Raw genomic sequence first — 19733 nt, 5'->3', positions numbered from 1 at the left:
GTTAAATAGAACTAGATTAGAATTTGACTTAGAGCTACATAGTTTTTCCAAATTAGATTGGAATTAGAACCCTCGTGTATGCACAATTGCACATCCTATCATCACACAATAATAAATTTCATTCGATAGCCTACATTTCCTTGTGACGTCATAAATCCATATGTTGGATTTTTGTGTTGTGGTTCTTTTAAAGATAAGATTTTTGATATGCGACTCGCGCATGAAGCAGCTCTGCCCACCCCTGTACTATAGTAAAGTATTAGATGTGTAGTTGAATGTATATTTTGCCAGATTTTTTGTTTTATGACTCAGCGAAAATTTGTGGTTCAGCGAAGGTTTTAAGACTAACGTAAGTGCTTTGTGGATCAGTAAAAGTTGTGAATCAGTGAACCACATAAAATAGCGTTGAGCACAATGATTTGTCATTGATTGATGATCAGGTTCAATTCGAGAGTTCAATTGCTAATTTTGAACCCTGTAGCGCCACAGCCACCATTCGCATATTGCTAATACGCTATAAATGCATTAATATATAATCAGGTTAAACTTCTTTAACAAAATGGCGAAACGCACATGAAATCATTGAAGTGCTACAACCGCAAATCACAGTTTGTCTGCCTCTGCTATAACTAGTAGTCTCAAGGGAATGATAACTGAAGTGAAGATGTTTCAGCTTTGCTTAATAGTTCTATGTCAATTCTGCTCAGTAATTCGAATGCGACAAGCTACAGATCATTCTGTTTAGAGATAAATTTGCAATAAACGTACATTCCGACCACGTTATTTTTATGCTTGGGAGATATTACCGCTATTTAGGGCTATACTTTCGCTGTATGATCATATCATGGTTGTTCAACGACGTAAGCTCTAAGTAATATGAATATCATATGCTTTATGCTAAATTAATTGACGGTTTATTCAACTCTCATTAATTTAGTATTCTAGAACCATTGAAGTCTAATGGAATCACAAAATACCCGTGCTTTGCAAACAATGTAAAAAGAATAGAAGCGAAGTTAGTTCGGTTCCCTGGGGACATCTATGCCTGCCAGGAATATTCATCCAACGATTAGGTAATTAAATACGCGCGCTTATTAATGCGTCTTGAAAAGCTAGTTGACGGGAAGTGAATACCCTAGACAAGTTTGAACCTGTCTATATTGCAGCATATTAGAGATAGCTTGTGCAATAGCCCTAAATACAACAAAATGCGGAGAGTTGATATCGCAATAGGTATGATTCCGAGACAATTAAAATTTGTTGTGAATTAGGATTGTTTTGCATCCACCATCGATAATCGTACTGCGTATTCTATTTGAAAAGGCTCCAATAGCATAGCCAGCATCAGCATTCTGGAAACTTGCATTAGCTTATTTTTTAATAATCATTGAAATCCTGTAGATTATATTAGTGAACGTATTTTATACAAGCGAATTATTTTCATCAACAACACAAGATAATTGATAATTTAACAAAAAATTGATACGATATTCACAAAGCAACAATATTATTAGAATAATCAGTGATAGTGAAACAATAACAACACAAGAAAATGGCTAATTTAACTCAAAATCATAAGATATTCATAATATTAGTCAATTTTTTGTTAATTTTACTTTGGTTTGTGTCTCATTAATACTGTAAAATGATAGCGTTTTGTAGTGCATACGGTAAGGTACTGCGACACTATCCATCGGCAAAGAATGTATTCAGTTAATTCCCTATAGAGGCCAGCTGTTTCTAATATTATCATACAAATACATATACATATGTCGCAAGTGGCATTCAGAGTCCATGCTGTTGTATCATATGAATTTTGAAAGTAAATTGAGAGAGACACATCATATGTTTGCACGTACTACATAAAGAAATTAAGCTACAATATAGCGTTCGCGTTGAGTATACGTGTGACGGTGAAGATATGGCGTCAGACATTTCACAATGGGTTAACAAACACGGTAGCTGGATCGTAACTGGTCTTATTCACAATATACATTTGAGTACACATTTAACACATTACTATAGTACAGGGTGGACAGATCTGCTTCATGCACGACTTGCATATCAAACAATCTCATCTCATCACAAAAAATTCAAAATACGAATTTATGACGTCACAATGAAATGTTGATTATTGAATGAAGTTTAATATTGTGTAATGATACGATGCACTTTCATGAGAGTTGCGAGGTGTTGGAATTTTGTGTTGCTCTAATTCTAATTAAACTTGGAGCTTGCTGTACAAAAGATGTTCACCGTTATAAGCTACAATGACTTCAATGAATAATGAAAAAATATTATTAATAATAATTATTATTATTCCAAAGTTAGAACCAAAGTAATATTATTTAAAAAATGGAATATTTTAAACATATTTAAATCATGTTTTGGTGCTTATAACAACGTAAGCTGAATATTTTCATCAACAACACGAAATAATTGCTAATTTCGCAATGATAACATATTCACAACAAAACAACGCGTAGAGCTCCCTTGAGATCCTGACATACTTTCTCGACATTTACTAATCGTTCAGAACAACGCATAGAGCTCCCTTGAGATCCTGGCACACTTTCTCGATATTAGAATCCCTTTTTAGATTTGCGATGTAAAAGCAATACCAGTTTCGCATACATGAGCATATGATTGCGAATAAACCGAAAATTGTTTTATTAAAATTCAAATCATGTAGATTATAACAGTGAACGTCTTTTGTACAAACTAATTCATCAACAACACAAGATAATCGATAATTTAACTAAAATCAATAAGATATTTACAAAGCAACAATATTATTAAAAAGATGTTCACCGTTATAAGCGACAATGATTTCAATGAATAATGAAAACAATATAATAATTATTATTCCAAAGTTAGAACCAATGTAATAATATTTTTAAAAAATGGAATATTTAAAACATATTAAAATCATGTTTTGGTTCTCTAACAACGTGGGCTGATTTTTTTCATCAACATGAGATACTTGCTATTTTCACGATTATTAGATATTCACAATATTAGCCAAATTTTATATTATTACTTTGTGAGATTTATTTCAATTATTTTTAATAATCATTGAAATCATATAGATTATAACAGTGAACGTATTCAAACGAATTCATAAACAATATTATTAAAATTATTTTTAATAATCATTGAAATCATGTACCAGTTCATCGGGTCAATACGATCTATTATGACGTATATATCATTAGCAGTAATCTTTGACATATTCAATCTACAGCGTACAGCGAATAATCATGTAATAAATATTACACGTTATATATTGCCTTGCACTTGCTTCAACTGCAATCAACGCAATATTGACGTAATCATATCTCAGCGTTACTAAAGTAATCAACTAGGCATATGATGTAATCATTACTGAACATGCTTCAACTGCAATACGCAATCATAATGACGTAAATATTTCTCAGTGTTATTGGACTGGAACTAGACGCAATCATGACGTAATCATATCTCAGCATTACTGGAACTAAACAATCACGCTCTCGAAATAACTAAAGTAATCAACTCCGCATATGACGTAATCAATACTGTACATGCTTTAACTGCAATACGCAATCATATTGAAGGTAATCAACCTACGTAATAATGACGTAATAATATCTCAGCGTTACTGGACTGGGACTATGCCATCTCTCACACAACCAAAACCTCTCTCGTATTGGAACCACGCAGATGGGGCACACAACGCAGATAATACGACCGCCTCCGCTTGCGCGGTGTCAATTTTTATATCTGGAGCTACATTGTAAATGGTATTCACGATAATGATGGGTTGCCACATCATCATGTTCATCAAAATCATCAAGCACACTCGTCGGTGGAAAGATCTGTCTTCTTTTTCTCGTGGAGTCAAGCGCCTATTTCTTGCATGGTCGCATTTATCCTTCGAGAAGAAGGTAATCTTGAAGCTAGATGACTTTCTCAAAATGACCACGTAAGCGACAGATATGAAGAAATATATGACCGTGCCAGCAGCAACTACCAGGATGGGCACGATCCAGCCGGGCTCACCGATTTTCGTCACAACCCTCGGAAAACATAAAACATTTTGGGAATACATCCAGATTTTTTGCCAGTCAGCAGTGAACCCCGGTGCATATTCCGCCATTGTCCTTCTGATAGCATTTATGTCTTGGTATTTCAGGTTCATAATTTTAACAGGGAATATATCTTGTGAAATTGAATACAGTATTTGAGATCTTCTCGCAATTTCTTCCACTTGGTCTCTTTCCAATACAATAGCGTCCACTTGCGGTAAATTGGGAATTCTAATTAAATCCGTGAATGTCAACTTTCCAGTAAATACTGTAAACAATATGGGTAATATCCAACAAAAGATGAGAATAATGTATATGTACACCATTTTAATTATTTTAAAAGGATATATAACCGTGTATAGTCTGACACAGGTGAGGAACGCATATATAAGCACGCTAATGCTTTTTAATGCTACAAATAGCATGGATGCCAAAAGGCATGTAACTTCGTTATCCCAATCATTTGAAAACTTCCAATACGAGCCGATTGATATATAATCGAAAATTGCATGGCTCAACATAACTGACCCATTCAAAAGATATAGCACACTCAGGTTGAGTACCAAAATACGATTCGCAGAATAACTCCATCTGCGTGCCCCGCTTGCGGCTTTCATACAACTGAAGCACGTTGAAAGCTGATCTATAATAACTACACCGTTTATGATCACTGCTGACGATCCGAATATCCACAAAAACAGAACGTACGCCCTTACAGTAAACATCTCGCTGGATGAAGATGAGACTCTGGTTGTATAGTGTTTGCAGTTATTACCAATTCCCTGTGCTTGATTATGTTTGTATCCACTCTTCAACGGGCTGTTTCCGATACAAGGAGTGACATCCACTTCCCTTGCGGCTTTCCAGTTTTGGAAACAGTACAAAAATTGCGGTGCCCATTCATCGGATCCTCCATTGCAGTCTGCCACGCCATCATATTTTCTTCTCCAATCTATGTGTGAGGCTTCCGAGCTGTTTCCGTTACAAGACGCATGATCCGATATTATCCGATCAGGACATTTGAAATCTTTAGGGTTGGCGCTCTCCTTCGATTGACATTTCGAAGTGACATTCGACTTATTGAAGCAAGATGATTCATCAATGCCGCGCGAACAGTCTTCTATTCCGTCACATATTCGATTCCCCTGCTGGCAAGTCTTTCGCCCATCAACTTCACAAGGAAAATATCCGACACAGCACTGCTCCGAATCGTGGTAGAGCAAATTGTCACAAAGATCGAATGTTTTTTCATTCTGCTCGGTTCTTATGTTGCATAAACACTCATCGGAAAAGTCTGGGCAGTGGAAGATACCGTCACATAACTGTCGACGCTGTACCTCCATGCTGCCACTTAAACAACGGTGTTTCCCACATAAAGTGTCCGGTTCACCTAAATGTAAAATGTGTGCAATATGCGAGGTGCTGGGAGATGATCAAAATCAACGCTATTCGTTTAAACGGCTATTGCAACACAACTTTAATCTCAGGGGTGGCCAACCTTTTTGCAATTCCCGGCCGCATCTCGATTACTCATGTAGCCTATACGGCCGCATTCCTGGGTATAGTCGTAATCAACTAACTGGACCCCAAATATACCCATGCTGTACTGTCCATGTCCATTTCCGGTGGACTTCGGATTAATCTATTCATTCATATCGCCATATACGCCCCGAAATCGCGAGTGGTCATGTTGTAAATAGATTCTGAGATACGTTATGGTCGTGCCAATAGAGAAAAAATTTCAGTTCCGCGTATGAATTTCGTCATTAATAGAAGTAGTTGCATTTATTACTGTCAAATATTTCTCCTTTCTCAGCTCATGCGATCAGATTAACCGGTACAGTTGATGGAGGGGGTGTTTTCGAAAATTTAGGGCAAGTTATAAATGATGAATTGATGATGGATCTTCGGGTGGGCCAATTGTTAAATTCAATGTATACTTCGCACCATAGCTTCATTTCACAATTTTGCATGACAGAAAAGCCAATCTAGTACAGGTCGCGATTTATCATCACACCAAGCGATGCCGATAAAGATAACTGTGGTAACATACGTGTGCTCTTTAGCTTTCTTTTCTTTCTTTCCTCTACTTCTAAAATCCATTTTCTTCACTGCAATGTTCATCACGCTTGACTTCCTTTCTTTCAAAATAAACTTCCCCTTTTTAATATTTGTAAGAGTAAACTTTTGTTAGTAAAGCGACCCACATATAGATTACCAAGCCCTGAAAAAAAGGTCGCCGTAATCCTCGGGCCAGAACATCGTTCCTTCTTGATTACAACAAGCAGGGCGTAGTCAGACGAGAGCAAAGGGGGTCATTTTGATTTACTGCCGATTAACGACGTCACCAGGAAATTTCGGACTGCGCTTAGATACTATTTCTTAAGATTTGTTTGACAAACTCTGCACTGTGCACAGTGCACACTTCCGCATTGCTAACCATGGATGCCAAACGCATTTCCACGCAGATCGTGTATAGCACGAGTGAGGACAGTCATATCTCGATAGTTTTACTGGCAGTCACCCGCAGTTCAATTATAGTTCCAAGCTTCCAACAAACCGGGATAATAACCTCTGCGGCCGGGAAATTTGTTAACTGATATAATTTGATCAACTTTACTTTTCCATTCTCTAATTAGTCGCCAGTAACATAGCGTTGCGCTACAAGCCTAGTTCCGACACGCTGCCTAGCAATCACAATTTGGATGGCTATGTTGGTTATTCGAATTTGTGAACATGAACATCACTTCCAAATAAGTTAATGTCTTGCTTGTGATTGGGAAGACAATGAGGATTTGAAAATTGCATTGTCACACAGGCACCGCCAAGTCTGCTCTTCTTTGAGATCAACGTATTGTGCAAAATTTAATTCAGCCTTCACGCGATATGTTGGATAAAGCGAAGAAGCGGATGATATTGATTGCCTGCATGACAGCAATTTAGATTTGTCAGATATACAAACTTCACATCGAGCCCGATTTATTTTATTGATTGTGTGCTATGGACTAGAATTATTTTTCGTGTGATTACAAAATTTCGAAGAAATCTCTCGCGGCACCCTTGCGAGACGTAAATGACACACTAGTGTGCCGCGGCACACCGGCTGAGAAACACTGGTTTAGAGGTATCCATAATTACATACAGCATGCATTCTTCACGACAAAAGTGTGTATTAACACTCGTGCACCACCCATGAAATAAGGGTGTGAATATACACTGAACCTACCTCAGACTCACTCTGCGATATAACTCAAACACATTTTAATACAAATGACGCTTGCACGTATAGGGACGAAGGGCGTTATGCACGTATAGGCACGACGGATATATAACCGCGATATTATTCTGAGTTAGGTTCTTGTTTTTGTATACTGCCCTTTGGATTTGAAGTTACACAATTTTCGTTAAGAATGTAGGATTTATCTACTTACCACTAGAGCAAATCAATAGACTCGATAGTATCGGCAATATTCTTGGAATTAGTAAGAGAAACTGATCCCAGTCTAGTCGCATGATGAAAGCGTAAATCACCAACTATAACCACACCAACATTACTACAAGGTCCGTTCAGTTCTTCTGGTACGTTGTACTATGAAGTTATTCTTGTATCGGTTCTGGTAAAGCCAGTGTTAACACATGAGTCACTTGATGGTATTGCGAAGTCGTGATTATCCTCATAGCTCTGTCGCTGTGATGCTTGCAACGGCTCACGCAGATTACAGTAGGGTTGCCATACGTCCGGAATTTCCCGGACATGTCCGGAATTTCACTGTAAAACTGCGTCCATGAGTAAATACCAAAATATGCCTAAATGTCCGGAATTTTGAAGGCTTGAAGTAGGCTGAAAAAAATTTCGGAATTAAACATAAATAATAATTTTTTGAAGCAAATTCCATGCAATTTAAAATTTGTCTTCGCGCGGCGCGCGATTTAATTCAGCGTATATTGATATGGGGACCCGCATCACCCTCGCAAAAAATGGAATCAAAAATAAATAAAAATAACCATCATTTAAATAAATAAGTATAATTGTTATCGCATTTATAAGATAACGTTATATTCCAAAAGTTGTTGAGGCCGTTCGGTTGCTTTAGTTCAGTCGAAGACAGTTATTCTAAACCTGCGGCTCGTTTGCGTTTATTCTTGGGATCGCGAAGTTTTTGGACGTCATCAGCTTCCAAAATAGGCAGTAAGTCTGGGCAAAGTGACGTTTTTATTAATCAGCCAACCATTTTTTGAGCTGAACCACGGAAAATTTGCGAATCGGAAATGAGCTCGCGACCATAAAAGGTTAGAAACCAGACCGGATGTTCAACCTGCTGGTGAATTTTATAGTAGCTGAATATATGGAAGAACCAATATTTTTAACAGAATTCATTCAAAACTCTTAACAAGCAGATGCATATTATTATTATCATTCACATCAGTTCGGTTCTTAACAAGCAGATGCATATTATTATTATTATTATCATTCACATCAGCCTGTTTGCTTTGTGCTCCACGGCATTACAAGTTATACAGTACAATGAATATGCATTTCTTCGTCTCTTGAATGTTCGTTCTTGCACTCTCTCAGCCACTCTCTTCAGGCAGTCTCTGTCACGCGCGCTTTATCATCGTCTCGTTTCTGCTGCCGACCTATAGCTCGGCCCACTCGGACTAGGCTTTTTCAAGGCGCTGCGACTGGACTGACATAGAACCTCCGACACATAGTAATTAGTCCGAACCGGGATTCGAACCACTACCATTGCTGTCGTGACGCTGGCGCTTAACCAACTGCGCCACTCGCTTCCCCAAGCAGATGCCTATAATAAGCCCGCAAGAAGTTGCATCGATTACCCTGTGGTGGGCCAAGATTAAGTGCTTTTTTGGGCGAAAGGGGGATGAAAAATGTTGTTTCGGACCTAGTTACAACACACAACTAGATAACCGCACCGACCTAACAGTATAGCAGGGCTGTCAAACACACAACCGGCGCAACAGGTAACGTGCACCACCCGTGACGTGAAGAAACTGTTGCGGACCCAAGAAATAACCAGTGCTCGCATTAGAGATGGCCAGATTCCAAACCTATATTCCACTCCGCTCCTGTACAGTCGATAGCCGAAGCTTCCGGCCCACGAAGCGATTATGAAAAATGGCTGTATTATCCAGCACATTTCTGAAAAATGCGAGATTACTTTCATTAAATAACCCCTCACGACAGAAAATGTTGAGTATGTTCATCAGGGATCTTCAAAAATGACTTTTTTCTCAAATTGTACTGGCTACTTGATGGAATTGTTATGTTACCTAATTTAATCCTACACACCGAATTTGGTTCAAATCCAGCCAGTAGCCACATTGCTACAGGATAAAAGAAGTTTCTATTTATTATGTAAAAATAATAGAACAAAAATTTCAAAATTGTCTGCTCACCCCAAGAAAGGATTAGGTTGTCTATAGAAACGATGTTCACCAAATTTGGCTCAATTCTAAACAGTGGAAGCGGAGTTATTGCCGTCGAAAATTTGGATGTGAATAAAATAGTATTTACAGTGGGCACACCTATAATAAATAATTAAAGAATTGGTCACCGTAAATACCCCCGTCTAAAAGTCTGAAAATCAGCATTGTTCTGAACAATCGGAACCACGCGAGGGCCATTGTTAGTAGCATTGTGCTGCGTCGCTGCGATTGTTTAGAACAGGGGTTCTCAGCCCATTCTTGGCCGTGGCCCATTTTCCGGTTTAAAAATGTGCAGTGGCCCACCTGATATCTTAAAGTCATAATCCTGTTGAATGCGTGGTCATGGACAGCGCCGACATGCCTATTTCTCTAAAATATGCGCACTTTTCTCTAACTGATGATATTTAAATCTCGATCTCCCGGGATATTAAATCGCGCGAAGCGCGAAAAAAAATTCAAGTTGAATAAATATCCTCCAACAAACGACCGACGAAATAATCTTGGACCCCTTCGAGCTCTCCCAATTGGGGTGGGTGGGTGGGTGCGGCAGTTACGGCCCTGGTAGATCATAAGCTAAAACTCCCAAGTCGATTATTTTGTTCCGCTGCTCCATTCGCGTCGCGAAACACAATGATCAGATCCCCGAACTGTGTGATTGGGACTTTAGTGATACTATTGTGGGGGATATTATAATCATTCTGGCCCAGCATTGAACAATTCATTGGTGAATGGGGTACTACATAGAAGTGGAGAAAGATTTTTCATTATGCATGATGTACTTTGTAGGTCTTGTACCAAAACAACTGAAGTTGCGATGTCAGAATATTCAATTCAATGATAAAATCAATTCCTGTGACTTTTTCATTATGTAAATGATTTCCAGGCCGGACATTTTAAACTGACTTCAAAGATTAATGCGCTCCGATAAATCCTCAATCCATTAAGATTCGTTGCGGTGGTGCAGTATAACTCCGCCAGAAGTAGCAAATAATTTGCAATTATGGATATTTTTAGCTTGCAGTATTACGGCCTGCCGAAGAACAGTAACTTCTTCGCGAGTTTATTGCATACCCCTTTCAACGGCATACGACATATGACCCTGCCGGAATACTTGGCTACTTCAGCACTATCTTCCAGTCATTATACGCTTGAAATTATTTTAGTTACTGTTAGACGTAGGTTTTCATAGCCAGTAGAAAAAGCCGCCGTTTCTCCCTAAAGTTTTCGATTTGTACATGCTGACTTCATACGTGCCACTACGTCTAATCAGAGTCGGATGAAAAGCTTTATATAGCCTACGTATAATTCGATAATACGAATATATTTTTAGCGAATACCATAAGAAATATAACTAAACTTACATTAATTCTGAAATTTTCTAAATAGCTCTGTGGCCCACCTCAAAATGCTCTGTGGCCCACCAGTGGGCCAAGCCATATGACCGTTACAGTACAATACAAATCGAATGGTGTATACTGCATGGGGTAATATTTTGGTAACGAAGAACGTCGTAAGTCCACAATCAACGTTCAATTCGGCACATCTGGTAAAAAGGAATCTACGCACGCTTTGGATACGATTTTGAGAGGATTAGCCTACTTACTCTCGTCAGACTTTTATGCTTCCATTGCGAATTATATACATAGTGCACCCTGCAACTTGGCTGTAGAGTGTAGGTGCTATATATCACAGTAGTTTTATGTAGGAACGAAAATGTCATTTTAAGTCCTGACCTGGGTGGATCGGATTGGTGTCTTTGAGAGATCAAGATGCGGATGCTCGAACAAATTCACGGAGAGGTTCAAGAGGATATTGACAAAGCACTCGAAGAAAAGTATTGATGGATTGTTGAGGAAGTAAAGTGCCGTTTCTGAAACCCAAATCCAGAATCTGTCTCGCTGCGAAAGAGCTAGGGTTGCATTTAAAACAAACATGTTTAGAACATGGAACTTGTTTAGAATACGTTTTTATTGCTTTTTTAAAGTTTATTTCATACATGACGTCACGGATATTTGTTTGTGACATCACAGCATTGACAATTGAAAATATACAGAAAATGTGGCTCGTTCGTCGAAAATGGCTTCCGATCACTATCATAAACAGACTAAACAGTAAACATATCTTTGATCAGGACTGCATCGTTGTGCAGCATCATCAGAACACTCATTCGGTACCAATGATCTACACATCTACTTGCTATAACCGCCGAGCCGACTAAGATTTCGAGGGTTCCAGCCACTCCATACCGTTTACATCGACTATATTGGGTGCAAATCGTTCATAGGCTAATGCTTCATATTTTTCGAGAGTATTAAAAAATGGAATTTGTTTTAGTCAAAGTTTTTTAAAACACCGTTTGTTTTAAATGCAACCCTATACAAAGCTATATCGTTAGAGCGTTTCATAATCTGACTTTTAGATATTCGATGCTTTAGAATTTAGAATGCATACTTTTGTCACCGTCGATGTAGAACGACATCTTTCGCCCTCGAAGAGATAAGTCTCATAGGACGAATGAAAATGGAGTCGAATGTATCTCTTAACAGTTTTGAATAAAAGAATGTACTCAACGCATGGGGTGCGCACAGCGCAGCTAATACAACCGCCTCTACTTGCGCCGTACCAATCTCCATATTTGGAGCTACATTGTAGATGGTATTCGTGATAAAGATGGGTAGCCACATAATCATGTTCATCAAAATCATTAGACACACCAGTCGGTGAAAAGATCTGTCTTCTTTTTCTCTTGGAGTCAAACGCCTATTTCTCTCAGTGTCGCGTTTATTCTTCGAGTAGAATGGAAGCCTAATGCTAGTTGACTTCCTCACAATGACCACGTAAGCGACAGATATAAAGAAATATGTTACCGTGCCACCAGCAATTACCAGAATAGGCATGATCCAATCAGGCTCGCCTATCTTCGTTAGGACCCTCGGAAGACAAAAAACATTTTGGGAATACATCCAGATTTTTTTCCAGTCAGTAGTAAACCCCAGAGCATATGCTTCTATTGCGCTTCTGATAGTTTTTATGTCATGATATTTTAAATCCACCGTTTTGACAGGGAATACATCCTGCGAAATTGAATACAGAATTTGAGATCTTCTCGCAATTTCTTCCACTTGGTCTCTTTCCAATACGATAGCGTCGACTTGGGGTAAAGTAGGAATTCTAATCAAATCCGTGAGTGATAACGTTCCTGTAAAGACCGTAGCCAATATGGGAAATATCCAACAGCAGCTGAGAATAATGTATATGTATATCATTTTAATGGTTTTGAAAGGATATATAACCGTGTACAGTCTGATACTGGTGATGAACGCATATATAACCACGCTAACGCTTTGCATTGCTACAAATAACACGGATGCGACAACGCATATACCTTGGTTATCCCAGTCATTTGCAAACTTCCAGTACGCGCCTCTTGATATATAATCGAAAACAGCTTGGCTCAACATAGCTGACCCAGTCCAAAGATCTAGCACACTCAGGTTAACTACCAAAACACGATTCGCTAAATAACCCCAGTTGTGTGCCCTGCTTTCCTCCTTCCTGCGCCTGAAGCACGTTGAAAGATTATCTACAATAGCTATCCCATTTATAATCACTGCTGCCGATCCGAATACCCAGAAAAACAGAACGAATGGCCTTACAATATTCGATTCACTGGATGAAGATGAGACTCTGGCTATATGGTGTTTGCAGTTATTACCAATTCCACGTGCTGAATTACCTTTGTATCCACGATACTTTAACACGGTGTTTCCGATACAAGGAGTAAAATCCACTTCTTTGGCTGCTTTCCAGTTTTGGAAACAATACAGAAATTGCGGTTTCCATTCATCGGAACCTCCTTTGCAATCTGCCACGCCATCATATTTTCTTCTCCAATCTATGTGTATGGCTTCTGAGCTGTTTCCATTAGAAGACACATGATCCGATATTATCCGATCAGGACATTTAAAATTTTTAGGGTTGGCGCACTCCTCAGATTGACATGTCGATGTAACATGCGAGTTATTGAAGCAAGACGATTCATCAATGCCACTCGAACAGTCTTCTATTCCATCACAAATTCGATTCCCCTGCAGGCAAATCTTTCGCCCATCAACTTCACAAGGAAAATATCCGACACAGCACATCTCCGAATCGTGGTAGAGCAAACTGTCACAGAGATCGATCGTGTTTCCATTCTGCTCGGTTCTTATGTTGCATAGACACTCATCGGAAAAATCTGGACAGTCGAAAATACCATCACATAACTGTCTCCGCTGTATCTCCGTGTTGCCGGTTAGACAACGATGTTTCCTGCGCAGTGTGTCATGTTCACCTAAACGTAAATGTGTGCGTAGCTCAGTGAATGGGGAACGGGGAGATGATCCATATCAATGACATGTTTGGTGACATATGAACGGATAGTCGAACATAATATTACAATAATAGACATCATAATATCGAAATATTCAGCTCGTTTTGATAAATACAAAACACTATATAGGAACAAATGATTGCGTAATACAAGTTTCTAGCACCGATCGGCGTAAATATAGGATGATAGAGGCGTCTTATCCAAAATATGAATTGAACACTATGAAATTTGCGTACTACCAACTTTGCTAGTTTTGAAAACACTTAGAAATATGCAATTATTATCAAGACAACATACACATAGGATATATTTACTTACCCCTAGTGCATAGCAGAAGGCACAGTAGTAGCGACAGTAGGCCTATCCTTGTCCTTGGCAAGAGAAAGATGCCACAGTCTAATCGCATGTTGAAAGCGTATCTCAGCGACTACGGTTCAGAAACGCTGTGATAACAATGTGCATCGGTATATGTTTCAGCCAGTGTCAACGCATGAATCACGTATTGGTATTGCAAAGTCGTCATTCCTCGTAGCTCTTCCCTTGTGATGTTTGCGACGGCTCAGGGGGACTGAGAGTCACCGCTAAATATAAATTTCTAAAGAGAGAGAGAGAGAGTCTTTATTTTCATCGAACCAAAATACATAACAAACGGCAGTGATGGTGGTACAGAAAATATGCGTGCACAGTATTCGGTATTAGATAAGAATGATCGATAAGACCGTGAAGGTCATCTAGTCTGATCACACCAGCATCAAACATATACACTTGACTCTGAACGGTCTGGCTGTAAAAATGTTTAGTTAAGAAAGGAAAATAGAAAAAAAATTAAACAATGGTAGCAAATGATCAATGAAGCAATGTCTGGGCGAGGTAGGGCAACAGTGTTAGTGTAACGACAAGAGATGATCAAGTACGGCTTTTTTGAATCTATTATAAGGCATTTCACGGATATGTGGTGGTAATGCATTCCAGATGATAGGTCCCGAGTAGTCGATAGATCTCTTAGTTAGGTTGCTATTGGGTGGGGGTAAGTAGATGTTTCCTTTAGACAGTGATTCCCAACCGCGGCCCCGAGGGCCGCATGCGGCCCTCAGCTAGCCTTTCTGCGGCCCCCACAAAAATATTGAGAAATCGATTTATGGAAAAAAAGTTTTATTTATAAAATACTCTTGCTTGGCTTGGAGTCTGAAGTTTTCAATTAGGATTGCAGGAAAGTTGTGAGTAGACTGCTAAAATAACGTCACTACTGTTTCAATGCAATGTGCCCTAACTTTCCAGTTGAACGAGCAGTACCTATAGATATAGGTATAGATATAGGTATTGACAGGACCGTATCTGCCGCACCTCAAGTCCCCCAATTGGGGGGAACGAGCTCGAAGAGGGCCCAAAATTATTTAGTGAATTAGCATGAATTATAGAGTATTTTATTCAACTTTTTCAAGATTTTTTCGCGCTGCGCGCGATTTCAAGTTTCCAAGTACCTTCATTTTTTGGATACTCTTCCACCAAGATATAATACGCAAGATTTATAGAAGTGGGCATATCGGCGTTGGCCATTACCGCGTCACGACGCACGAATACATGTAAAGTTTTAGGCCATATAACATGCGACTCCAAGAAGTGTGCCAGAACGATCGACAGCGAGAAAACCATGGCCGAAAAGGACTGCCCTTACGCTGACCGGAAACTTCGTTATGTATATACAAAATACATATAGGTATAATTGACCATAGGCGCCTAAATGACTGGCGCCGAATATTCCTGTCTTGGCAATCTGAACCTCGCGAGACAAATAGGCTACCATCCCGCTGGGAAGAATTATATGCCAGTGAAGAACTACCAATTTGAAATCGTGTGCGTCTTTTAGTTTAGTACGTTCGGGCGATTCTATATTTTTTGATATAGCAGACTGGAGGTCACGAAATAACATCATGTAACGAAGTCGTACCAACGGGTCCGCCCGTCCGAATATGTTTAATTATTATTTACGGGCCCTACTGTTTCCCAGACACCTCACTCAGCTCTACCGGTAAATCTGATTTCGTGAGCAGATAGGACAAGTAATTGATAGCAATATATATGCAATTCCCGATCTTATTGACCAATTTTATTTTGAATTATCGAAAATTTTCGCGCTCCACGCTGGCTAACTAAACGGTGATCCTGATTTCATGGCAGAAGAGAACAACGTGACGGGGGTTGGTTTATCACCCAATGGAAGCTCAAGATCAAATTGTTGTGAGGGGCCTGACGAAGTGCTGTTTCGTTCCGGCCAACGGTTATACGATCGAAGATGTTTAATTATTATTGAATCGTCCTACCTTTTCAATCACAACTCACTCGGCTCAACCGGCAAATCTGATTACGTGAGGAGAGGGAGGATAAAAAGTTATACCAATATATTTTCAATTCCCGATCATATTGACCGATTCAATCATGAATTATAGAAATTTTTCGCGCTTCGTGCGATTAGTCGAGAGAAGCTGCCTAAAATGGACGCCCGTTTTAGATGATAAATAGCGGTCAACAGCCATCTAGTCTGAGGGTGCCAAGAGCAACGTTTGGGGGGGCTGACGAAGTGCTGTTACGGCCCTGGGTATTGATATCTAATTTACGGATAGATGTGCAACAAGTGACTCACGATTAAATACGCCGAGATGCGTACTGCTTAGCCGGCAAAAAACAGCATAATTGGTAGTCCTATAGCTCGCGACACAAGCGTCCGAATAATTTGATATGACGGTGTTTATCGAAAGGAGGTGTCGGACTGATTCCAAAAATACGAATTGAAATCTTGCCAGGGCAATAAAACTACTCCGAAATAGCCAGCAAAGATTGATTGTTCTGAGCAACGGGAGCGCGGCAACGCAATGGCCAATGGCGTCAAGCGAATGACCGGAACAATGCGAATTTTCATATTTTGGTGACTATTTTGGGTTCCTTTCATTGCCCTGGTATTCGTGCGGCCCCGACCGTACTCTGACATTCTAAATTTGGCCCTGCCACCGAAAAAGGTTGGGAACCACTGCTTTAGACGAGGATCTCGTGTAATGGGAATGGACATCTTTAGCAGGTATGAAAAAGTCATCAAACACAGGAGGCAGACTATTGGAAAAATATTTGTGAACAACTTTTGATACTTCGAAGCGATATAGTTCATCAACTCGCAAAATTCGTACTTCTACTAAAGTACTTCGACTAATGCAGTGGTCGGGAACCTTTTTTGCCCGAAGAGCCATATTGGCCCTATTTTTTCCATCTCAACACCCAAAGAGCCATACGTGACAATCAACTGTTACGTCACAATTGGAAATTCGTGACGTCATGGTAGCACTAATTCGAACGCACTACATGGGATTCCTCGTGTGCGCCACATTTTCTCTGTAAAAACTGGTATTTATTGTTCGAAAATAAAGCTCGTAACGAGAGGTAAGACGCAGACGGGCCAAGCCTCCACCAAGGATAACGCAATTCCTTGTATAAGTAGGTTATAATTTATTATAACTGATATTAATCGAATGTGACTGTCACACTGATTCTGAAAATCCAAGGGGCGGAGATAATAAAGTCAGCTGATCCGGGAGAATGCTAATCATGTGATTAAAAACTGCTAATCGGGACGCATCTCAGGCGGAGATAATAAAGTTAGCTGATCCGGAATATTGCTAATCGTGTGATTAAATACTGCTAATCGCGACTCATCAAGTTGGAAAGGTTACGCCCGATGGTTAGTCAAGGTGTCCCGAGTTTTCAATCAAGTGGCGTTATCTGTTGCATCATAATGCGAAAACGCGTTATAGGTCATCAGTTGTCAATTTGTTGAATGAAACAGCAGCCTGTTGATAGCGACACTGCCACTGTAATATGTCGAATTATCATCATCGCGAAATAAAGGTCGTGTCAAATTCGTTCGGTACAGCTAAGAAATGGTTTATAGAATATTGGTATCGCTCTGCAATGGCGGGTACATAATTAGTGAAGCTATTTATTACATAGGAGAACATCGGCACTGTCATTATCGCAAATATTTGTGTGTAGGAATGGTACGCAGTTTTTATAGATAACAAGTTATCTATAGTTTGTTCCGATTTGATAAATCAAGAGATTAACACTAACTTTATGCGCTGCGATCAACCGGTTTCCTTAATCCTGGGTTGATAAATCCTGGCGAACGCGATAATCGACTTTTATTGCTAATCCAACTTTATTATCTCCGCCCTAAATAATTATATCGACTTCTCCATTCTCAAAATATTCGGCGGTAACATAACGTTGCGCTACACGCATAAATTTTATACTACACAGAACGTGGAGAAAACGGACGTGGATAGCTATGGCGTTGTTTGTAATTCGAGTTTGTAATTGTGAATGTCACATCCACAACAGCTCATTTCGCGCCGTAGATCAGGAAGACAATGTGTATTGGAAAACTGCGTTTTGAAATGGGCGGCGCCATATCTGCTGTGCTCTTCGACTCAACGTATCGCACAATTCATGATTTCGATTCGTTACATCGCCAGGAGGTTTGAGTCAGTAGTCATTTCGATGGCGTGGGTTCGAATCCCATCGCTGCCACAACGCCAGGATACAGAGCCTGTACTCCTTTTTGCACCTCGAAACGAAGTCACCACACGATACGAAGTCGCCACACGATAAACGTTTATTACAGAAGAGACATCTTAACAGCACGAGTACTCGTTATGTCAGGCAACTAAATAAACGGCGCAATCAGAGAACTAATCATTAGCGTGTCAATTAACAGGTGCCGAGATTCGGCTCCAGTATATCACAAACAATACTGGCGCATGGAATTTGCGAGTGATATTGGCCGCTGGCGTGACAGTAACTTAAAGTTGATGATTTTGAAGAGAGGGGGTCCGAGCCCCTAAACCTGAAGACGGCATTGTCTTTACCTCACAAAAACATGTTTATACTGCCACGAGAATAGTTATTTTGGCCGTGATGAAAATTTACTGCGATATTGAGCAATTCAATAAAAAAATAAATATTTGGCAAAGAGCCATATCTTATACCCAAAAGAGCCATATATGGCTCGCGAGCCATAGGTTCCCGACCACTGGACTAATGATATGTTCTTTGAAAAGGCTATTGAGCATGGCTCAACGACCGGACGTATCAATATGGAAGGTTTTAGTCTACCAGCAACGGTCATTTTTGACCAAGGTCTTTTCGCCGCCGATATTTTTAACACCGCATTCCGCCCAGCGGAATGTTGGTCAAAACGTAATGTCTTCACTCTTCATGTACCCCCCAGCGCGGAAGGGGTTGGCGTCGGAAGACCCGTGTCTCATGTTGCCGGATCCGATCGTTGCACAATGCACACCCATACACTAAAGCAGGAGTTCTCAACCCGCGGCTCGCAGACGTTTATTTTGCGGCCCGCCACATCTTTCATTATGAACGCAATTATTACTGGCACGGTATTGTTAGATGTTGATTTAGCTACTTAGCTCTCTTATCGCACCGTCTCTGTTTCGTTTGATTACTCATTTTTTGATGTGTTCTGATTTCTTGATTCATGCTCGAGTTTAGATTGTTATTGTTTTGAATCGGGTACTCGGCAAGAGTCTGGTTCAGGAGAATCCCGCTACGTACTACATTTTTTAAAGACTGTTTCACTCACCGCGAATGGTTTTAACAGAAACAAGAGCAAGGAGCAGGAAAATATACGGCAAAAACTGGTTTCGTAACTCTGCGTGGCACAATGAATTTGCTTTCTCAGATATTAAGGGAAAACCGATGTGTCATATTTGTCGAAGTACAGTTCCAGTAAGAAGCGTAGAAGCTTAAAATGATACCACGACAGTTTCTTCTGGGGTTAGACA

The 19733-nt window shown here is 39.8% G+C and overlaps 2 protein-coding genes across 3 annotated transcripts; both read right to left on the bottom strand.

Annotated features, from left to right (window-relative positions):
• Positions 1-220: 220 nt before the first annotated feature.
• On the bottom strand, positions 221-8051 carry LOC145455341 (uncharacterized). 2 transcript variants are annotated; one of them, XM_080333306.1, is made up of 2 exons: positions 7499-8051; positions 221-5457 (listed from the first exon to the last, which is right to left on the bottom strand). In XM_080333306.1, the coding sequence occupies exons 1-2, from the start codon at positions 7578-7580 to the stop codon at positions 3638-3640; spliced, it is 1902 nt and encodes a 633-aa protein (XP_080189432.1). In that variant the 5' UTR covers positions 7581-8051; the 3' UTR covers positions 221-3637. The 2 variants fall into 2 exon arrangements, with proteins under 2 accessions (XP_080189432.1, XP_080189433.1); XM_080333307.1 differs by having other exon boundaries at positions 6121-8050.
• Positions 8052-10273: 2222 nt separating this feature from the next.
• On the bottom strand, positions 10274-16919 carry LOC145455339 (uncharacterized). Its single transcript, XM_080333305.1, has 2 exons — positions 14206-16919; positions 10274-13848 (listed from the first exon to the last, which is right to left on the bottom strand). Exons 1-2 carry the CDS (start codon positions 14291-14293, stop codon positions 11972-11974), a joined length of 1965 nt encoding a protein of 654 aa, XP_080189431.1. The 5' UTR covers positions 14294-16919; the 3' UTR covers positions 10274-11971.
• Between the last annotated feature and the right edge of the window lie 2814 nt (positions 16920-19733).

The sequence above is a fragment of the Botryllus schlosseri genome, chromosome 14 (assembly GCF_051294905.1).
Source record: "Botryllus schlosseri isolate E-star chromosome 14, Bs_hap1, whole genome shotgun sequence".
Classification (NCBI taxonomy): Eukaryota; Metazoa; Chordata; class Ascidiacea; order Stolidobranchia; family Styelidae; genus Botryllus; species Botryllus schlosseri.
The sequence above is the reverse complement of the archived record's forward strand: the minus strand, read 5'-3'. Positions and strand labels throughout refer to the sequence as shown.